Source organism: Mastacembelus armatus, chromosome 24 (genome assembly GCF_900324485.2).
Source record: "Mastacembelus armatus chromosome 24, fMasArm1.2, whole genome shotgun sequence".
Lineage (NCBI taxonomy): Eukaryota > Metazoa > Chordata > Actinopteri > Synbranchiformes > Mastacembelidae > Mastacembelus > Mastacembelus armatus.
Window position 1 is genome coordinate 16,107,629 of NC_046656.1, and position 17,955 is coordinate 16,125,583.

The window sequence follows — 17,955 nt, forward strand, 5'->3', positions numbered from 1 at the left end:
CTTACTGAATGACCTGTGGCTGACAGGCCGCATTTAGTTCAAACAGTTGGATGATTCTGGTATGAATTATGGGGAAAAGCATGAACCAAGCAATGCTGTAATCAAAGGCCAGTGGGTTTGTGATCAAAGAGCAGCTGAATATCATTGGTCATTCAATTACTTCACAGAATCCAAACCCTTTACATACTGTAGCATCCAAGGCAGTAAAAACTCAGATGGTGATGCAATACAATCACAAAAGCACTGAAATGTCCCAATAAGCATATCTCCAGTAGTTATCACTGCAACTAATGTTCTTCAGGTAAAGTATTTATCTGCATAGTTTTTCTCCATCAACTGATTATATCAAGACTATGCAACTAATTTTGTTTCTAGTGTATTTTCTTTGACCTTGGTGATATTAGCCATGAAAGCCCTGCAGTGTTAAAATGTTCTTCTTCTCTTTTGGACTTCCTGTATCACATGTTGGTTTGTCACATTTGATTCTGATATTAAATGTGTGTGTGTGTGTGTGTGTGTGTGTGTGTGTGTGTGTGTGTGTGTGTGTGTGATTTTAAAGTACTTAGGAACATTTCCTTTGAAAGGTGCTATATAAATAATTGACTTGTACAAATGTATGAGATGGCAATGTGCTCTTCTTGTATGATACAAAGTACAGCATAGTACAGCATCATTGTGTGAGCATGAGAGCAAGAGGAGAAATGCTAAAAAAAGCCTCTGGAGCTGCCCTGTCAGCTGAACGGCCGGATGTGTGTGTTGGTGAGAATTACACCTGCTGTTCACCTTAAACACTGGGAGTTGACGTTAGCAGGAGCAAACTGCAAACTGCAGCCAGAGAGGGATTACAACTTTGACATGAGTTGTTGTGTAGATGTGAAGTGTGTGTGTGTGTGTGTGTGTGTGTGTGTGTGATGTGTGTTTTCAGAAACTTCTTTCCTGTCTCACAGGCCAAGGTCACAGATATTCAAGGTGCTCCTTCCACAGTGTTCAAACATTTGTTAGCAATTAGCCTCTGCCACAAAACTGATTTTCATGAAAACACACGGACCCTCCCTCCTTCTCTCACCCCCTCCTTTTTGGGTCTTTTTTCATCCTGTCCCTTTCCCAGTCCCTCCTTCATTTTCCAGCTTCTTTGTTCCCCTCCCATCCTTCTCTCTCTGCCTGGCTCCTTCTATTCTGCCACTCGTTCCACCTCTCCCTCTCTCTCTCTGAAGTTGCACATGGTTTCCGTCTGAGGAATTTTAGTTTTCTCAGGCTCTGAATGTGAGAGGGATGAGGCCAACAAGCTGCAGGCAAATGGTCAAAAACTGGAGGAACTTTGGTTAGTTTCCTTTAATACTAGTAAACAGAAATAATTTAGAAATCACACAGGGTTTTTTGAGTTGCAGATGTGCCCATATGGGCTGACATTCAATTTGGCTGAATCCTGAAGTGTTGCTGTCCTGAAACCTGTGGAGATAAGACATTCTGGGTGTTTTGGGCCTTTGTTTTCTTTGGAAACAGGTGAAGAAGGCTGCAACACCTCAAGCATCACGCTGAGCTTTAGCAAACTGGACAACAGGTTGTTTGTAAAGGATTACTGAAGCAGAAACCATGAAAGGTAAAGGGACTTTTATTATTTTTTCATTAGAGAAGTGCACCCGCAATTTTTTAAAAGCATCTTTATCCTTTCTTGTCATGTAAATGCATTTCTTCCTAATAGATTTACCAGTTTGAAAAATACTTTTGATAAAATGTAGAAAGAAACGGTATCATGGTGACATGCAGGTAGACACCTGTACATGGAACCACATATGGTTCTCATCTGCTCTGAGTATTACAGTACCAGTGTGGATCCTGAGAAAGTGCTCGCTTGTTGTTCTTGGATGAGAGACTTTGATTTGTCAGCTCTACATCTTTATATGTGTGTGTGTGTGTGCGTGTGTGCGTGCACCATAATTTTCTTTCATAAAATGTTCTCTTGCCTTGCCAGTCTGACACATATTGACTTAATATCCCCTTTAAAAAGGGCAAGCAAAAACATAAGTTGAATATGAGCTTTTCCAAAACATGGCATGAAATGAGGAGCTGCCTGTGGCTTTGAAGAGAGCACTGTTGCCAGATGTACAGTACAAGAAGTGAAAGGCTAAAAGAGATGGGAGGTATGAGAAAGACAGCCCACATGTTAACAGATTTAAAAGATGTTAAGAAGCTCTGACGTATTCATTACAAGCAGTAGCTGACATGATCAGTCCTGCATTTATTTTTATTGTCAAATGAAATCTAACAATATTCTTTCCTCTGTTTTGATAGTGTTTTTTTAAACTTGGAGGTGTTAACCTGCAAGATCCTCATTTCCTCAGTGATTGTTGCTGTATTTCTAAGCTCCAGTTCCCACACATCCATTTTCAGCCAGTTTCTACAGTACTGAGATGTCTCCTTTCCTGGATTTTGTTTCAGTTTCTGTGCTGGTTCTATGCCAGTTGACTATAAATACTAATAGTCATAGTCATAGTCATAGTTTAAGTACTGGTTAGTTTACACTGTAGGAAATCCAGTCAATATTATCTGAGAAAGCACTGCATTTATCAAGTTCATTGTTGGATACTATTTGCTTGGGACCTTTCAGCTTTAACTTCATTTTTTAGCACATTATGATACATCAGCTAAAGAAATAAGGGAACACTTGATCATCCTGATATAAAACCAAGTCAGTTAAACTTCAGGGATATCCATCTGTCCATTTAATGATCGTCAATCACTTTCACCTGCTCTGGTGCCAACGAACATGACAACAGGTGCATTGGAGAGGCAAAAGCAAGACCATGCCCAAAACAGGAATGGACAAAACAGACAAAAAGCTCTCCTCTTGTCCTTGTTGATAGAGCCTTCTCAGGTTTGGTGTTTTGCTTCTGCCCTTGTGTCTAATGGTGGCATGAGGAAGAACCTGCAGCCCAGTCAGGTTGGATATGTTGCCCAGTTACTCCAAGATGGCACATCCATACAAGCAGTTGCGAAAAGGTTTGCTGTGTCTCCCAGCACAGTCTCAACAGTGTGAAGGAGACCAGCTGTTATACCAAGAGAGCTGGACAGACAGGGCTGTAACAGGGCAACAACCCAACAGCAGGACCAGTATGTGCTCTTTTGTGAAGGAGGAACAGGAAGAGCTCTGTGAGAGCCCTACAAAATCACCTCCAGCACGTGTGCATGCTTCTCACTAGAAACAGACTCCATGAGGCATAAGGACCTGACGTCCTCTTATACAGCCTGTGGTCACAGCCCAGCACCGTGCAGCTGGATTGGCATTCATCAGAGAACAGAAGAATTGTCAGGTCCACCACTGCTGCCCTATTCTCTTTACAGGTAAGAGCAGGTTCACACTGAGCACATGTGACTGCCCTGAAAGAGTCTGGAGATGCCGTGGTGCCTGTAGCAGGTTTGGTGGTAGGTCAGTGATGGTCAAGGGAGGTATATACTTGGAGGGCTACACAAACCTCCATGTCATAGCCAATGGTACCCTGACTGCTGTGAGGTACTGCGATGAAATTCTCAGTGACTGTCAGAGGGCTCATTGAATGCAACACAAGCATCTGGCACCACAGACTGTACAGCAGCTCACTGATGCCCTGATCCAGGTCTGGGAGAAGACCCACCGCAGACACCATCCGCTGACTTATCAGGAGCATACCCAGATGCTGTTCATTCAGGCACACGGGGACCATACACCCTTCTGAGTCATAGTAGGAGCTGCAGCAATGAACTTGGCCTGTGATTTCAATTTTAAATACAGAGATGACTTGTTTTACACTGAAGTAATCCACCCCATAGATAGGCAATATTATATATACAGTACTATACATGTGTAATTTTGCAAAGTGCAAAGTATTTGAAATCAAGGTAGCAGGAATCAAACTCATATTCCAAGTAGCCATCTATATCAAGAAAAGAAGCTGACTTAAATCATGAAACTCCATGAACATATAGACTATATGTCAGCTAAACAGTACAAGAGGTCTGTTAATGTGGTTTCTGGTCTTGCTGAAAGTGAGGCCAGCCCTGCTCGACCCGAACGAAACATGCTGCCTCATACATTCCTAACAGGGCTGGAGAGAAGGGAGCAGTCAGAGGATAGGAAGAGGGGGAAGGGGAGGACAAGTGACAGGTGCATGGCTGACAAAGGGTAAGGAAAGAGTGAGCGAAGAGGAGGAGAGAACGGAGGCAGAGACAGAAACACATTTCTTGTTTGCATTGAGATTTTTGCTGTAGCAGAAATTTACAGTCCAAACATTTTGAAGTTGGATCGAAAGGAGAACAACTGAATATCTGGAGACTGAATATCTGAATGTCACATTGGCTTTTTCCTTCTGTGTCTAATATGCACTTCTCTATTTTTTGCTCTTTGGATTTGTTAAATGTTTCCTTTGCATCAACTGGATCCTTATTTGAGAAAGCCATGTAGTGATAGTTCTGCATTTTATTAGTTTAGTTGAAGTAAACTGTGTGAGGCTTAGCAGGTCAGTACTGGTTTGTTTTGTTAGCTATACAGTATGTGCCACTTATGTCTGGCAGTTTCTAGTTGTACATTTTTAGTAGCAGTAACAACTACATGTAACTTGATGTGAGAACAGGATCACTGTTTGGTCTGAGTGGTCTCCAGATCCTTAATTCAGGTGTCAACATACTTTTAACCATATTAACTTCATTTGAGAAAGTTTTTCTAAGGCTTATCTTCAGTTCATCTCTGTGGAAAGTTTCTGAGGTGGTGAGCTTGTGAAATTTGAAGGCAAGAAAATACTGAAAGGCTTTCAAACAAAGCAACAGAGAACACTGTACACACCCTTTTGGCCTCGCAGCTCTGTGAACCCAACCAGGCTTGTCTCTGTCTGCCTGCCTGTCCAAAGTGGTTTAGTCCTGAGAAAACATGATGTGTTTATGGGACTGTGACTGCTGAACCACAATAAAAGAACATTCTCCAGCTATGGCTTGTCTATAACTTCAGCTTCACAGTCTCCAGCAACACATACCAGGCGTTTATAGTTTTGTGACGAGACCACGCATTCCAGTCAGAGGGCACCTAAATGACTTGGATGTCAGTGGAGGTTTGGCTTTATGAGCTGCGGTCAAAAGCCTTCACTCTGATCTGGAGCAGGGCCCATCTCATGACTGCTGGTTTCATTTAAGGCTGGGATTTGATGAGGTTTTAAGGGGGATTTCCTGGTCAACTTAAATGAGCTAATATAAGAAGGGAACACTGAAAAACATGTTTATCTGTGCACCCTTTATGTAGAGAGGCAACCTCTTTGAATATTAGATCACAACATGGAGTGATGTCGCAAGTTTAGAGACCATCCAGAGCATGTTGTTCATCAAAGACAACATTTCAACAGTCCAGAGGGGGATTAAAGGGAGAGAGAGGATGGGAAAGGGACTTTTAGAGTCCAACTATCCTCTGAGAGAAAACCATCACAGAGGAACCACAAACATGAAGTGGTGCTGATGATTAGCTGGTGTAGCAGTCACAGCAACTGTCCAGTGGTAAAAAAGGATGGTTGACACTATGTAGATGAATAGCACATTGAATAACACTATATGGCTGAAAATATGCAGACAATCTATTTTTTTTTCTTTTGTACTTGTATCTTATTGCCATCCTGACACGCATTTTAGACAATAGTCCCTCCAAATTTATGGAAACAGTTTGGGGAAGGCCCTTTCCTGTTTCAAAATGAAAGAGTGTGGTGCATAAGTGAGGCCCATGAAAAAATGTTTTTCCCAGTTTGGTAAGACTTTCACCCAATTCAGCACCTTTGGAATGAACTGAAATACCAATTGTGGGCCTGGCTATACCTGCTTAATATTAGTGTTAACCTCGCTAAGACCATTTGACTCAGTGGGTCCAATATTGTATAGAAAGACTTGCCAGGAGAGTGGAGGCGCATACACCAGAAGATTAATGCCCCTGGTTTTGGAATAGACTAAAATGTGACATATGGTTGTAATGTTCATGTGTCCACATACTTATTGCCACTTAGTGTAGCCTTTTTTTTTTTTTTTTTTTTTTCTCCACCAAAGCTGTTATTCTTACTGGTGTTCAGTTTGACATGGCTAAGAGCATTATCCAAACACACATCACAACATATAATCCAAACATTTAATAGCTCTGTGTTTCTATCCACAGCCTCATTTTCAGTTCAGTAAGTTTTCCAGTGTCAAAACAGCATTTAATTTGTGCTATGATTTGTCACAAAGAGTATTTGTTGCTTTTCTTGAAATTATTATTCAGTAGTACATTGTTTGGAAACGGCTTCTGGAAATGTTTAGTTTTGTTGGATTTTTATTCGCACATTTTTCAATCTCCCCCTGTGACGATTGACTTCAGCTTGCTGTGTGTACACTATGTCAAACTGCAACCAAACCTTTCCATCCTCAGTCTGCCTCATAGTCTGGATAAACATTAAACTGGCTCTATTTTGTATAATTCTAAAGTGGAAAATAAGCCATTTAAAGAGCAGTTGAATTGATTATTTATAACATTGACACAGATCAAAAGCATTTTACTGTAAATTTCTTTTGTTGTGCATAGTGTTGTCTGAGGCAAATTTATGCTGCAGGGCTGTGCCCTAAACAAATTTCCTTTTAGAACAGAGTTGACACTGAGGTCTTGTAGCTTCAGTGTTGTTTCTTTACCAAATCTGTAGTAAATGTTAAGTACTTCACATTGATAATATCACTGATGCTCAAAAACACATGGGATCATTCCAGTTTCTTATTTATTCATATTTAACATTTTGCTGTATGAATCTGACACTGATGTTACATGTATCATCCTACACAGAGCTGCCACTGCTTTGTCTGCAATATGGCCAACAGGGCCCCTAAATAACTAAATAAATAAATAATAAAAATATGAATGTAAAAAATGCTGGCTACACTCATACAGGCTAAAATCACTGACAACAGAACATCGTTTGTCCTGTACAAGTCCAACTCACTTGAGCTTTCTAAATATAATCAAATCAAGATGTAAGATTGACCAAAAAAAAAAAGTCAGTCTGTCTGCCAAACACATTTTAAGAAGTTCCAGGGTGTCTTGCCATGGCCTGACTGTACAGATGTGACCTGGTAGGGTTGTGTTGTGCTGCTGTCAGATCAGCTCAGTTCTGCTCTGTGTGTGTTGGACAGGTCTACTTCCTCACTAACGAGACAGACACGAGGGCTTTTTCCACAGGGACCAGGGAAAACATGAGGAGAGAAAAGAGGTGCAAGGAAGGAGGTGAAGGAGGACAGAACTTCCCATCGCAAATAATGTGCTGACGTTCATATTTTTGCATCTGACCATAGGAGTCCAAAAAATGACAGGAATTCAGCTTCCCCCTCCCTTAACTATCTAATAGGATGGGTAAATCTGTGGAAATGGAATTAGACCAGTATGACCAGTATAATACCCTGTATAATGTTTCACAGTTTGAAGCATAGGCCACTTGATGGCAGTAGAACAAGTTGTAAACAGGATGTATGTAGTATTTTAGACTTGGTGATGCAGCGTTTAGGGTCAGTGTTTGAATCTGCTCTACTCTTTCTGTGGATTTAACATGTTCTCCCTGTGTCTGTGTGGGTTTTCTCTGGATACTCTGGCTTCCTCCCATAGTCCAGAGACATGCAGTTTGGGGTTTGGCTAATTAGGGACTCTAAATTGCCTGAATGTGAATGTGAGTGTTTGTCTGTCTGTGTGTGTGTCTGCCCTGTGATAGACTGGTGATCTGTCCACCTCTCACCCAATGTCGGCTGGGACCAGCTCCAGAAGTTTCACATCAACACATCCAGTAAACATGGAGCAACATTAGCATCCATGTGGACTCTTTAGCTGCTTACTGTTTTGTTAGTCTGCTGTTTGTTGTTAGGCAGGTAGTGCACAGTGGCCTTATTGGAGCTTTTTCACTGAAAACATCTGCCTGCTGCAGCTGGAAAGAGCTCAGAGGCTGAACTAAAACAGTAAAGTTCATGCCTAACTTAACCCTTAACACTGAGGAGTTATTGGAATAATATACATTTAAAAGGCGCCAGCAAACCGTGTCATTGTGCCAGTTAAGAAACACTGATGTGTGTAATTTAGGAAGACACAGCCTGTTGTGTTCAACTTGGAGGTCTTTGCCTGCACCTCTCGCTCTTTCCCTCCTTCCTCCATCATTGTCAGCTACAGTGTTTTGTGACTTGTCTGCCCAGACCTGACCTCAGCTGTTCCACCAGTGACTCACATAAACATTCACCTCACTGTAGCATTTGCAGGCCGAGTATACCTTCTTCTAGCAAAACTTTACTTTTTGGAGACATATCTTGTGTCTCAGACTTTTCTTTTCTTGTTATTTGGTTTAAACCAAAAAAAATAAATAAAACAAAGTACATTTATATTTGCAAATTGCATCTTGGTGCTCATTCTACTTGCTATTTGAACAGTCTTATTTGCTTCTCAGACAAGATAAAGGGATGGCAGTGGTGGGCACTGTTGTGTCACAGCATGAATGTTCTTGGTTTGGATCCTGATCGGATCAGGGGCCTTTCTGTGTGGGGTTTGCATGTGTTTTCTTCTAGTACTCTAGATTCCTACCACAGTCCAAAGACATGCAGTTCGGCGTTATTCAGCTGGTGAACCTAAATTGGCCACAGGTGTGAGTGTTTCTCTGTCAGCCCTGTGATACACTGGTGATCTGTCCAGGGTGTACAACACCTCTTGCCTAGTGTAGGTTGGGATTGGCTCCAGTCCTTCACAAACCTGGATAGCAGGAATAAGCAGCAATGGATAGAAAATGTAACCAGAAATAAACATCATGTCAGATGTGCAGTAAGTTGAAAAGCAGGTAATACAGTCAGACAACTTTGTTTCTGATATGACAAATCCTTGTTTTTGACCCTTAAATCTTCAGCAGAAATTGTGTACATCTACTACCAGACATTTATCCCTAGTTCTCTGCTTTGCAGAGGCCAAGCCTCTCTTCATAATGAGCTCATCACATGGTTTAACAGAGACCATCTACAGACATTTTGGTTTCTGAAATGTTGCATTATTTTGTATTTAAGACTAATTGCTTAGTTCTTTATGAAGTATTCCTTTAAGTTACACTCACACTCACCTGCAGGCAATTTAGCTTCACCAATTAACTTAACCCCAAATGACAGTGGTAACCTGTTGATGTCTCCAGCATAATTGGTTTCAGTCAGCTTCATTTTTCCAAATGTCTGTTTTATGCTTTTCTTTTTTTTTTTTTTTGACAGAGAACTGTGGTGGATATGAGAATGAGCTTTTCAAAGGTAAGGAGCAATGATCACTTGTCTCTGTTCATACAAATTTAATAGATTTAGACCAGTATTTTGAACTTCCCACTAGCTGTGCAACCATCTAAGATTATCTGAAGATGGGAACTTTTGTAAACCGTCCATCCCATATCACATTAATGTGATGTTATGCATGCGCTGAATGATATTTTGCTGCATGTTGTCTCTTTTTTTTAAAAAACTTTCCTGTATTTTTTTTTTTTTGCTGATGTTGAGAATGTCTCTTTCATAAATCCTGTTGTAGGTGTTTGCTTTATTAAAACAAATGACTTTTCTAAAACTGTGAAAGTTCAAGTTTGTATCATGTTTTCAAATGGTCTTGTTTTGTTTTTCAGAGGAGGATCTCACTGGAGAGGAGGAGGAAGTGCCTCCATTCAGAGGTGAAGGGCACATAAAAATGCAAACAAGTCCAACAATAACATCACTATCATACATTAAACTTTGTGTCTATCCATTTGATGTATTTCCAGGTCGTACTAGAGGTGGCTGCGTGAGATGCCGGCAGAGCAGTTCTCTCCAGCTGGCTGTTAAAGTCCTCTATGGATTTGTTGCATTCCTCATCATTATTGTAGCAGTGCTGGCATCACTCGGTGAGCTCACTTTGATTTTTGATTGTCATGTTGCAACCTCAAATAAAAACTGTGCTGCAGATGTGATGTATCTGACTCGCAGAAAAACACCATTCACTATGGCACAGTGCAGGCAGACGTCAAATCGACCTTGTGATTCCACTCGTTGTGACGCTGTGGTAATGGTTTCTTTTACGGCTCCCTTATTTTCCACCTGATGTTCTGGAAACATTCCTCATATTTTCCTAATAATTAGATACTAAAAAATTAGTCAAAATTAATATATTTAGTAAGTCCTTAACAATTTCATATATGGGAAGCAGAGAAATGTTTCTTAGGCTTCTCATGAGACAAGCTCAGACTACTTTGCACGTACATGTGAGTCTTAGTAAAACATGTTCCATTAAACTCCCATAGACCCATTGAATGTGGTGCTGGGTGCTGTATGCCATGTTTTACATGACAGCTGCTCAGCAGCGACAGATGTTTTTCACATTAAAGTCACATTTCACTGGTTCTGAAAGCTGTAAATCTTCACATTTTACCACTGTGCAGGGATCTGTCAGACAAATGAGTGAGTGAGGCTGAGTAGAATAATGCAAAACACACACACGAGCTTGTATTCAGGTACAGAAAGGCCATACAGTGTGGTTTTGTTCTAGGTCTGATGTGAATTGTCCGTGTCCGTGTGTTTCATTTACTTACATGTGTGCTGAATATATATGTTGTGCAGTGTTTACAGTAAGTGTTTTATGAAATGCATGTAAGTACTGTTTAAGCATCTTTGAGCAACATAGAGCCACAAAAAGTGCAGTGGAGCAGGTGGTATGTGAGGAATGCATATGGAAGCATTTATATATGTAAACACAGATCTGTATTAGTCCCCTGAGTCAGCAACTATGGTGCTGAAAATATCTGCAACAGCAGCAGCCAGATGTATACTTATACACACAAAAACTCACACTCACTAAATTATTGTGGCTCTCTTGGGAAATATGTCAGGAAAGCAAGACCTGGCCAGCTGGCTAAACCATCACTCATCCTGTTTTGGTTACGTTTGTTAACTAATGAAAATTTTATGTATTTTGTTGTCAGGGCTTAAATGACAATTTCCTGTTTTTACTCCTTTCGATACTTCCTATTTCCTGTTAAAACCAACCTACTGCTAATGTGAATTTCCGTAGCGGCTCAACAGCCTTTAGGACCTTCGAGATATTTTTTACACACTAATAATTTTTGATTAGAATTAGTTTTACATATTTAAAGGTAATTGATAATTTACTTAGATTATTTGCAAAAACTACAATGGCATTATGTTTAGCAGAGTGCTCTTGTTCCTTCTCTCAAAGATAAATCCTGATGTGTGAAATGTTGTTTTGTGTTTATTTATGCCTTAACAGTTCCTTTAACCTAACTCTCTCCAGTGTTCAGGAAGGTTGATGGCCTGATTGAGGAAGAGTCTATCTACCACAAGAAGATCTCCAGGGTTCAACAAGGAATAGATGGTAAAGTAGCTCTATTGACATTTTTTAATATTAAATCCAAGGAGCTTCATAGACCAAATATTATGAAACAATATCCAGTGATGAAATCTAGCCCACACTTTATATTTACTAATGTTCTCCAGTATAATTTACCTTATTTTTTTGCATTTTCTACTTTTTCTTTAGTTAGTTAGCTCTGGTTACTTTAGTGATTTATATTATTTAAACAAAACATCTTCATTTGATAGTTTTCTCTGCAAGTGGGATATTTGCACCTGCAAACTGTTAAAACATGCAGGCCTACATTTTTCACCTCTATAATTTTGATATGGATGTAAAATCATACTAGAATTTTTGATATGGTACGCAAACAGCTTTTATCCACATTCCCCCTGTTACCATCTCTTAGATCTCGGCTCCACCTCTAACTGTTCAGGCTGTCTTGATGTAACTTCATGCAGTATGGAGCTCAGCAGGCTGAAGAGAGAACTTGAAGATATGCAGAGAATGATACTGGGTCAAGAGCAGGTACGGTAGGTCCAAAAACCCCAAAACAAAGACAGCAAATGAAGAAAAGCAAAATCTTGAGAAAAAAAACTTCGTCCCTCTTCAGGTCCTAGACCAGACCTCTCAAACCCAAAGCACCATAAGAGCCACCAGCAACTGGTTAACGCGCGACATGCAGAACCAGCTCATTTCAATCAAACTTCTCAACCAATCACTGGAAAGATACCTGGATCGGGTGGAGGGCTGGAAGGACGTGATCGAGGAGAGTGAAGAGAAGATGAAGACTCTGATAGAGGACCAGTTCGACATCAAAGCTACAGCACAACAAGTTAATACAACGATGGCAATGAGGTGAATGAAGTGAGGCAGCCATCCATCCATTTTCTGAAGTGCAATGATCACATATTATTTATAGGGGGGGGTTGATTTCACTGTCAATGCTTGACTGCATCTCACATTTCTACTGTCTGCACTGTCTGTCCAGTACAATGTGGATACATGCCCTGCAGAGGAAATCGGAAGAGGAGACTCTCGTCCTCCAGAAGTTGACCAGTGACTGGCAGAATTACAGCCGAGTTCTTGGTGCCATCAAATCCAACACAAGCAGCACCGCACAAACCATGCGCCTCCTCCAAAACAACATCGTAGCAGACCATCAGAGAATCGCCATGTTCTATGAGATGTACTATGACCTGACCCATCAGGTATGTGTGTGCGTGCATGCAACAGAACCACCACCCTCATACGCTAAATTAAAAGGAGATTTACAGAAAAGAAGAGCTGTGATTGTCATATGCTGTGTGAGGGGCTGATATTTGTAATAACTTTTTCAGATGAAGTTTTTAGAAATTGTGAAGGGAACATAAAGCAAACTTAACATGAAACGGGATCCTCTCCAGTCTCAGTCAAGTACTGTCCTTGTAGGTGTGCTCTACATTCTACATTCAGTTTGTGGTGGTTCAGATGAGGACTAAAGGGGGGCGTGTTAATGTATTATGTAAGTCAGGGTATAGCATTGGCTTTGTGTTTGTGCATTTTGCCCAGGTCATGAACCTGCAGATGCAGCTCGACAATGTGACATCATTCATGGATGAACATGAGGAGAACATGCATGACCTTCGCTACCATTCCAGGTATCCACATCCATACAAATTGTACTACTAAGACTTTTAATAAACTTAGATTGCTGTTCTCTACCACAGTGACACTAAAACCAATGCGTAGCCCTACAGCAATGGGCTACTTGGAAATGTAAAAACTCTGTAACTCTGCTCAACGATTCTCTTCAGGTACTACGAGAACCGGACAGGTGAACGTTTTTCTGCCTTGGAAGGTCGTCTGAATTCTATCAAGATGGAGATCGACATGGTCTCCTCCAGCATCAATGCCACTGTCAGCCATGTCCAGAGCATGTACAAGTACATCAACATCGAGAGCTCGTCCTGCCAGAGCCGCCTGGACAGACACACAGAAGATCTACAGGTTGTAACCACATGAAAATTGACTGAATTTGTATGTCCTTGTTTTTTCCATGTTTTTTCTTATTCTCTTTATCCTTGTGTACATTCTGCAGAACATGAACAACACAGTCTTCTTCCTCCTCCACTTAGCTGACACACTGAGGCGAGACTACATGTTGTTAAATGTCCACCTGTATATGGATATCAGAAACTTGTCTATGGTGATGGAAGAGATGAAGCTGGTGGATGTTCATCATACCCAGCTCATAAAGAATTTTACTATTGTAAAAGGTACAGTAGATGTCACATATTTAAAAAAAAAAAAAAAAAAAAAGGGAAAAAAATGGAACAACTTGTAAACTTTAGTTTTTTACCGTAATCTCACTGTTCTTTCTCAGGTGCACCTGGACCACCAGGGCCCAGAGGGAACCGTGGTGAGACTGGTTCAAAAGGGCCCATGGGACTGACTGGGACCAAAGGTGACCAAGGCCTTGTAGGGAGCCGTGGACCTGCCGGAGAGAAGGGTTCTCTTGGGCCCAAAGGAGCACCAGGTGAACCAGGTGCCAGTGGCAGTCCAGGGGCAATGGGAATCAAAGGAGCCAAAGGGTCTCTTGGTGCACCGGGACCACGTGGTGAGAAGGGCCAGAAAGGTGACATGGGCCCATCTGGTAAAGATGGGGCCCCAGGACCCACAGGGCCTCCAGGAATCCAGGGTCAGACAGGGTTGCCAGGTGTCATTGGACCAACAGGGCCAAGGGGAAGACCAGGCCCACTAGGCCCCCCTGGAGCACCAGGAATACCTGGACCTCCAGGTCTGCCTTACCACCATGACCAAATCGACACCCATCAACGAACCATGACGCCTGCTGGTGGGTCCAAGAGACAGTAAAAAGGTGCACAGAGAAATGATTTTTCTAATACAAAAAAATCTTAAGATTCATAGTCAGTCATGAACTGAAAGAACACTGGCCCTTGTCACTAGACATGCAATAACCATGGAATTCTGCAAGGCAATGGGGAACAAATGCAAAAATTGCAGATGGAGCTTTAAAGGAGGCCCTGCACAAGGCCACATGAAAACAATCAAAAAATAAAAGAACTACTGCCACAAACTAAGCTGTTGAGAATGTAGGAGTGAAGGCTGAAAATGGACTGTGTTTGGGCAGAGTTTGTACCATTGTATGTGGGAAAACTACTTTCACCACAATGCGTCTCATACTGTAATGACAATAAACCCACCCACCCACAGTACACCACAAAATGAACTTTTACCAAAATAAAAACATGTCCTAGATTATGAGATTATTAAAAGAAACATATCCAGTATTGATTTTTCTTCCCAGTTGAATGTAGTGAAAACAATGTGTTTGAGATTGTCAAGCCACCAAAACCTCATGAGGCATAACGAATAGGACGACAGTTCACCACAGTTTTGGACTATATATAGAATATAGAGATTGTGGAAAATACACAGGAAAAACTATATTTTTCAGTTTTTGATATCTACATACACACATGTTTTTCTGATGAATGGCACTTTGAATCTTAAATTCCACAAAGGGAAGTTAGTTTACTTACATTTTGGTATTTCAGAGCAGGTACTCTGAAGACTTTTCATCCACAGGCCACAACTGTCATTTGTGTTTGTCAGTGAAATCGCAGAATTTATGACCTCTGAGTTTTCAGTCTGAATTTTGATGCTTCTACTGCTGCCACTGTTGGCCTGAAAAATGCATAAATTAATAAATTAGTCTGTTTGCAGAAACATAATGAAACATATTCATGTTTGTGTATGTTGAGGCTGGAGACAGGCGCTCATCAGCCTAGCTTAGCATAAGCAAGCATGACCCTTTCTAATCAGCATGTAACCCTCTATGTTTTATGCTAAGCTAACTGCCTCTGGCTAAGTGGTTGGACACTTGGAAATTAAACAAGCATATTTCACAAAATATATTTTTAGCTGTAAACGCAAGACAGGCTTTGTGATACATTTAAGGCATACATCGATAATGTCTGTAAACATGTCAAGTAGTAAAATTAAAACTATCAAAGTTAGTTTGTTTTTCTGAAACAGGAGTGTTACACTTGCCAAGGATTCTCACATAAATAATCTTTTATATCTCAAAAACAGTGTTATGAAAAGGGAAACATACCATTTTTGCAAACCTGTGTATTGTTATGAAATGCAACTGGCTTGCATTGAACTTCAATAAAAACTCTTAACAGGGCTGGGCTTGTACTTCCAATGCACAGTGTTACTGTTTCCCTGTGAAAGAAAGTGCCTGTGTGATTAATTCAAAACAGATGTCAACTCCTAAGATTAGATATTTGAGGTCTGATGATTGACCCAGAGATACTCAGTTGAGATTTTCTCTGCTGTTTCAACATACCAAAGATGTGGCTTCTAATTTGCATACTGGAGTATAGAAAAGTACTGGGTGATCAAAATCACTATGTGACACAGACTTTTGCAAATATGTTTTTACAGAACAGAGGTGAAAACGTAGCTGCAGCATGCTGTGGTGCTGATCTGCTTATTTCTCTCCCAGTGCTGGTACATGCCAGGCCTAGTGGGACATTACAAATTTTCTCTCCAAAAAAAACTTCCTTCAGGAATTAACCCTAATCCCTTAATCCCACAGTCCCCGCAGCTGTCTGTTATGGGTATGGAACATTTGCTATGAATCATTGTATTTGCCACAGAAACTTGAATCAAAAGCTGTTTCTGATTTATAAAGCAGGGGAATATAGTGTAGGTGCTGGCCTTTGAATATTTAAACTGAAGCATTTCTAATCCCATCCTATAAATGCAATCATTCTGACCATAGACCCAGACAGGAACACATTTTTTATTCTTCACTATGGAGATATATAACATACATTATTATCTAATCACTTAACTTTTTCTGGTCTCTGCATCATACAGACCAGCAGATCAGTAACAACAGTATGTACTGATTCATGTTTCTGTGACAGTCTTGATTGAACTGTGGTTTGCTTGAGTAATATGGGGAAAGGGGCAGAGGAGCTGAGGCCTGTTTAGCTTGGCAGGAATCACTTGTTAGATTTGGTTAGCCCTTAACACCACACACTTACTTGCCAGATATAATTGAGAACTCTAAAACTGCCAGTTCGTAGAGGGGTTTTTAAACCATTTAATTACTGTTTTTCTAGTTATTATAGTAGATCAGCATCTCTAATCTGAGAGCAGTGCAAGCAAGCTGCCTTAACAAAACACACCACGAATGTCCATCAGGAAAACCTCCACAGTGTCAGCTTTTAGGTGGCTCAGTAAATCACAAGCATCTGAATTTTAAAGGCTTGTTTACCTCTTTGTTTTTAAAAAGGTTTATTTAATGTGAAGGTTGTATACTTTTATGAAACTACAGCAGTTAGAACATAAAAATGGCCAACATGGACAGAGAGAGAGCAGCTCCTTCCTTCCTCACAGTAAATGAAGTGGAAAGCATGAAAAAAGGGCATGGTGTGCTAAAGTTGTGGTGAAAAGCATCAAATCCAGCCAGTATAAACCTTATGGCCAGATGTGTTTTCTGGAGACTCTGCCAGGACCAACTCTCCCAGATGGACTATATGTCACAGTTTAATATATGTGTAATTTTATTGCCCACAGGCTGAATGATCTAACGTCATAATTTACCTGTTGTTCCTTTACTGTAAGTCATTAATGACCAGGGTGTAACACTTCTCTCTACATGAACACTTCAGGGCCGGTTGGCTGTGAAGGGGATTGAGTAGCTGTGATGTGGAGTAATGGTTTATTGCTTAAGCTGCTCCACAGGATCAATGCTTTCTGCTGACTCAGTTGGTGTGATGTCATACCTGTACTTGGCTGAGTTAAGGACGAAGTTCTGGGTGTCTGGCATTCATAAACAATACTACCTCAGAGTCAGACTTAATTCAGATTTTATTGCTGAGGGTTTTTGTTTAGACAGTTGGATGACAGTCATGGTCTGGCAGTCAACCACTTTGGTGCTAACCCTAACTTTACATTACGTATCCTGTGAAATGTAGGCAGGTTGTTTTAAGAATCTTTTTGGATTTAGGCTGTTTCAGTGTTTTCTCTGTCCTCATGTAATCCTGACCTAACTCCTATTCTTCTCTTTGCTGAAACTAGTTCTTTGAGTCCTGCCCTATGTTTGATTTCACTGTGATGCGGCAGAATGGATTTGGGCCTCACTGATGACATGGTGTGATGGGTATGTATGTAAAAAGTATTTTTTTCCCCCATTTCACAGCTTCTTACATACTATTCTACACTGTCATATGACCTTCCTAATGTCTTTTGGTGGCCATGTTTACTCTTTATACTTACATTTTTATTAAGTTTGACAGTATTAAACCTCATGATTTGTACAAGCTGTGCCACTGATTGTTATTATATTAACATGGAGATTATTTTTGTGGTATTTTTATATTTATTATTAATATAAACGGATTTGGTGGTGGAAAAATAAACTTTTTTATATATCGCCGAGTGGTCATCTATCAATCTATGACCAGATTGTGTATTTTCAATCATAATGATGTTGAATTTACCTGTTGGTGGCACTGAGAGACATTACCTAACCTAAACACACATATATATATCTACATACACACACAAAC

The 17,955-nt window shown here is 40.5% G+C and overlaps 1 protein-coding gene across 2 annotated transcripts; it reads left to right on the top strand.

Annotated features, from left to right (window-relative positions):
- Window positions 1-1,174: 1,174 nt before the first annotated feature.
- On the top strand, window positions 1,175-15,556 carry scara3 (scavenger receptor class A, member 3). Of its 2 annotated transcripts, XM_026317967.1 has the most exons (13): window positions 1,175-1,321; window positions 1,504-1,600; window positions 9,250-9,285; window positions 9,645-9,689; window positions 9,780-9,899; window positions 11,303-11,383; window positions 11,772-11,890; window positions 11,976-12,220; window positions 12,354-12,573; window positions 12,914-13,002; window positions 13,159-13,351; window positions 13,443-13,620; window positions 13,728-14,218. In XM_026317967.1, the coding sequence occupies exons 2-13, from the start codon at window positions 1,594-1,596 to the stop codon at window positions 14,216-14,218; spliced, it is 1,824 nt and encodes a 607-aa protein (XP_026173752.1). In that variant the 5' UTR covers window positions 1,175-1,321; window positions 1,504-1,593. The 2 variants fall into 2 exon arrangements, with proteins under 2 accessions (XP_026173752.1, XP_026173753.1); XM_026317968.1 differs by having other exon boundaries at window positions 1,175-1,600; window positions 13,728-15,556.
- Window positions 15,557-17,955: the final 2,399 nt, after the last annotated feature.

Coding starts and splice junctions, on each gene's coding strand:
- scara3 (XM_026317968.1), top strand. Junction 9,690..9,779: donor GGAAGTGCCTCCATTCAGAG/GTGAAGGGCACA, acceptor ATGTATTTCCAG/GTCGTACTAGAGGTGGCTGC. Junction 13,621..13,727: donor GAATTTTACTATTGTAAAAG/GTACAGTAGATG, acceptor GTTCTTTCTCAG/GTGCACCTGGACCACCAGGG.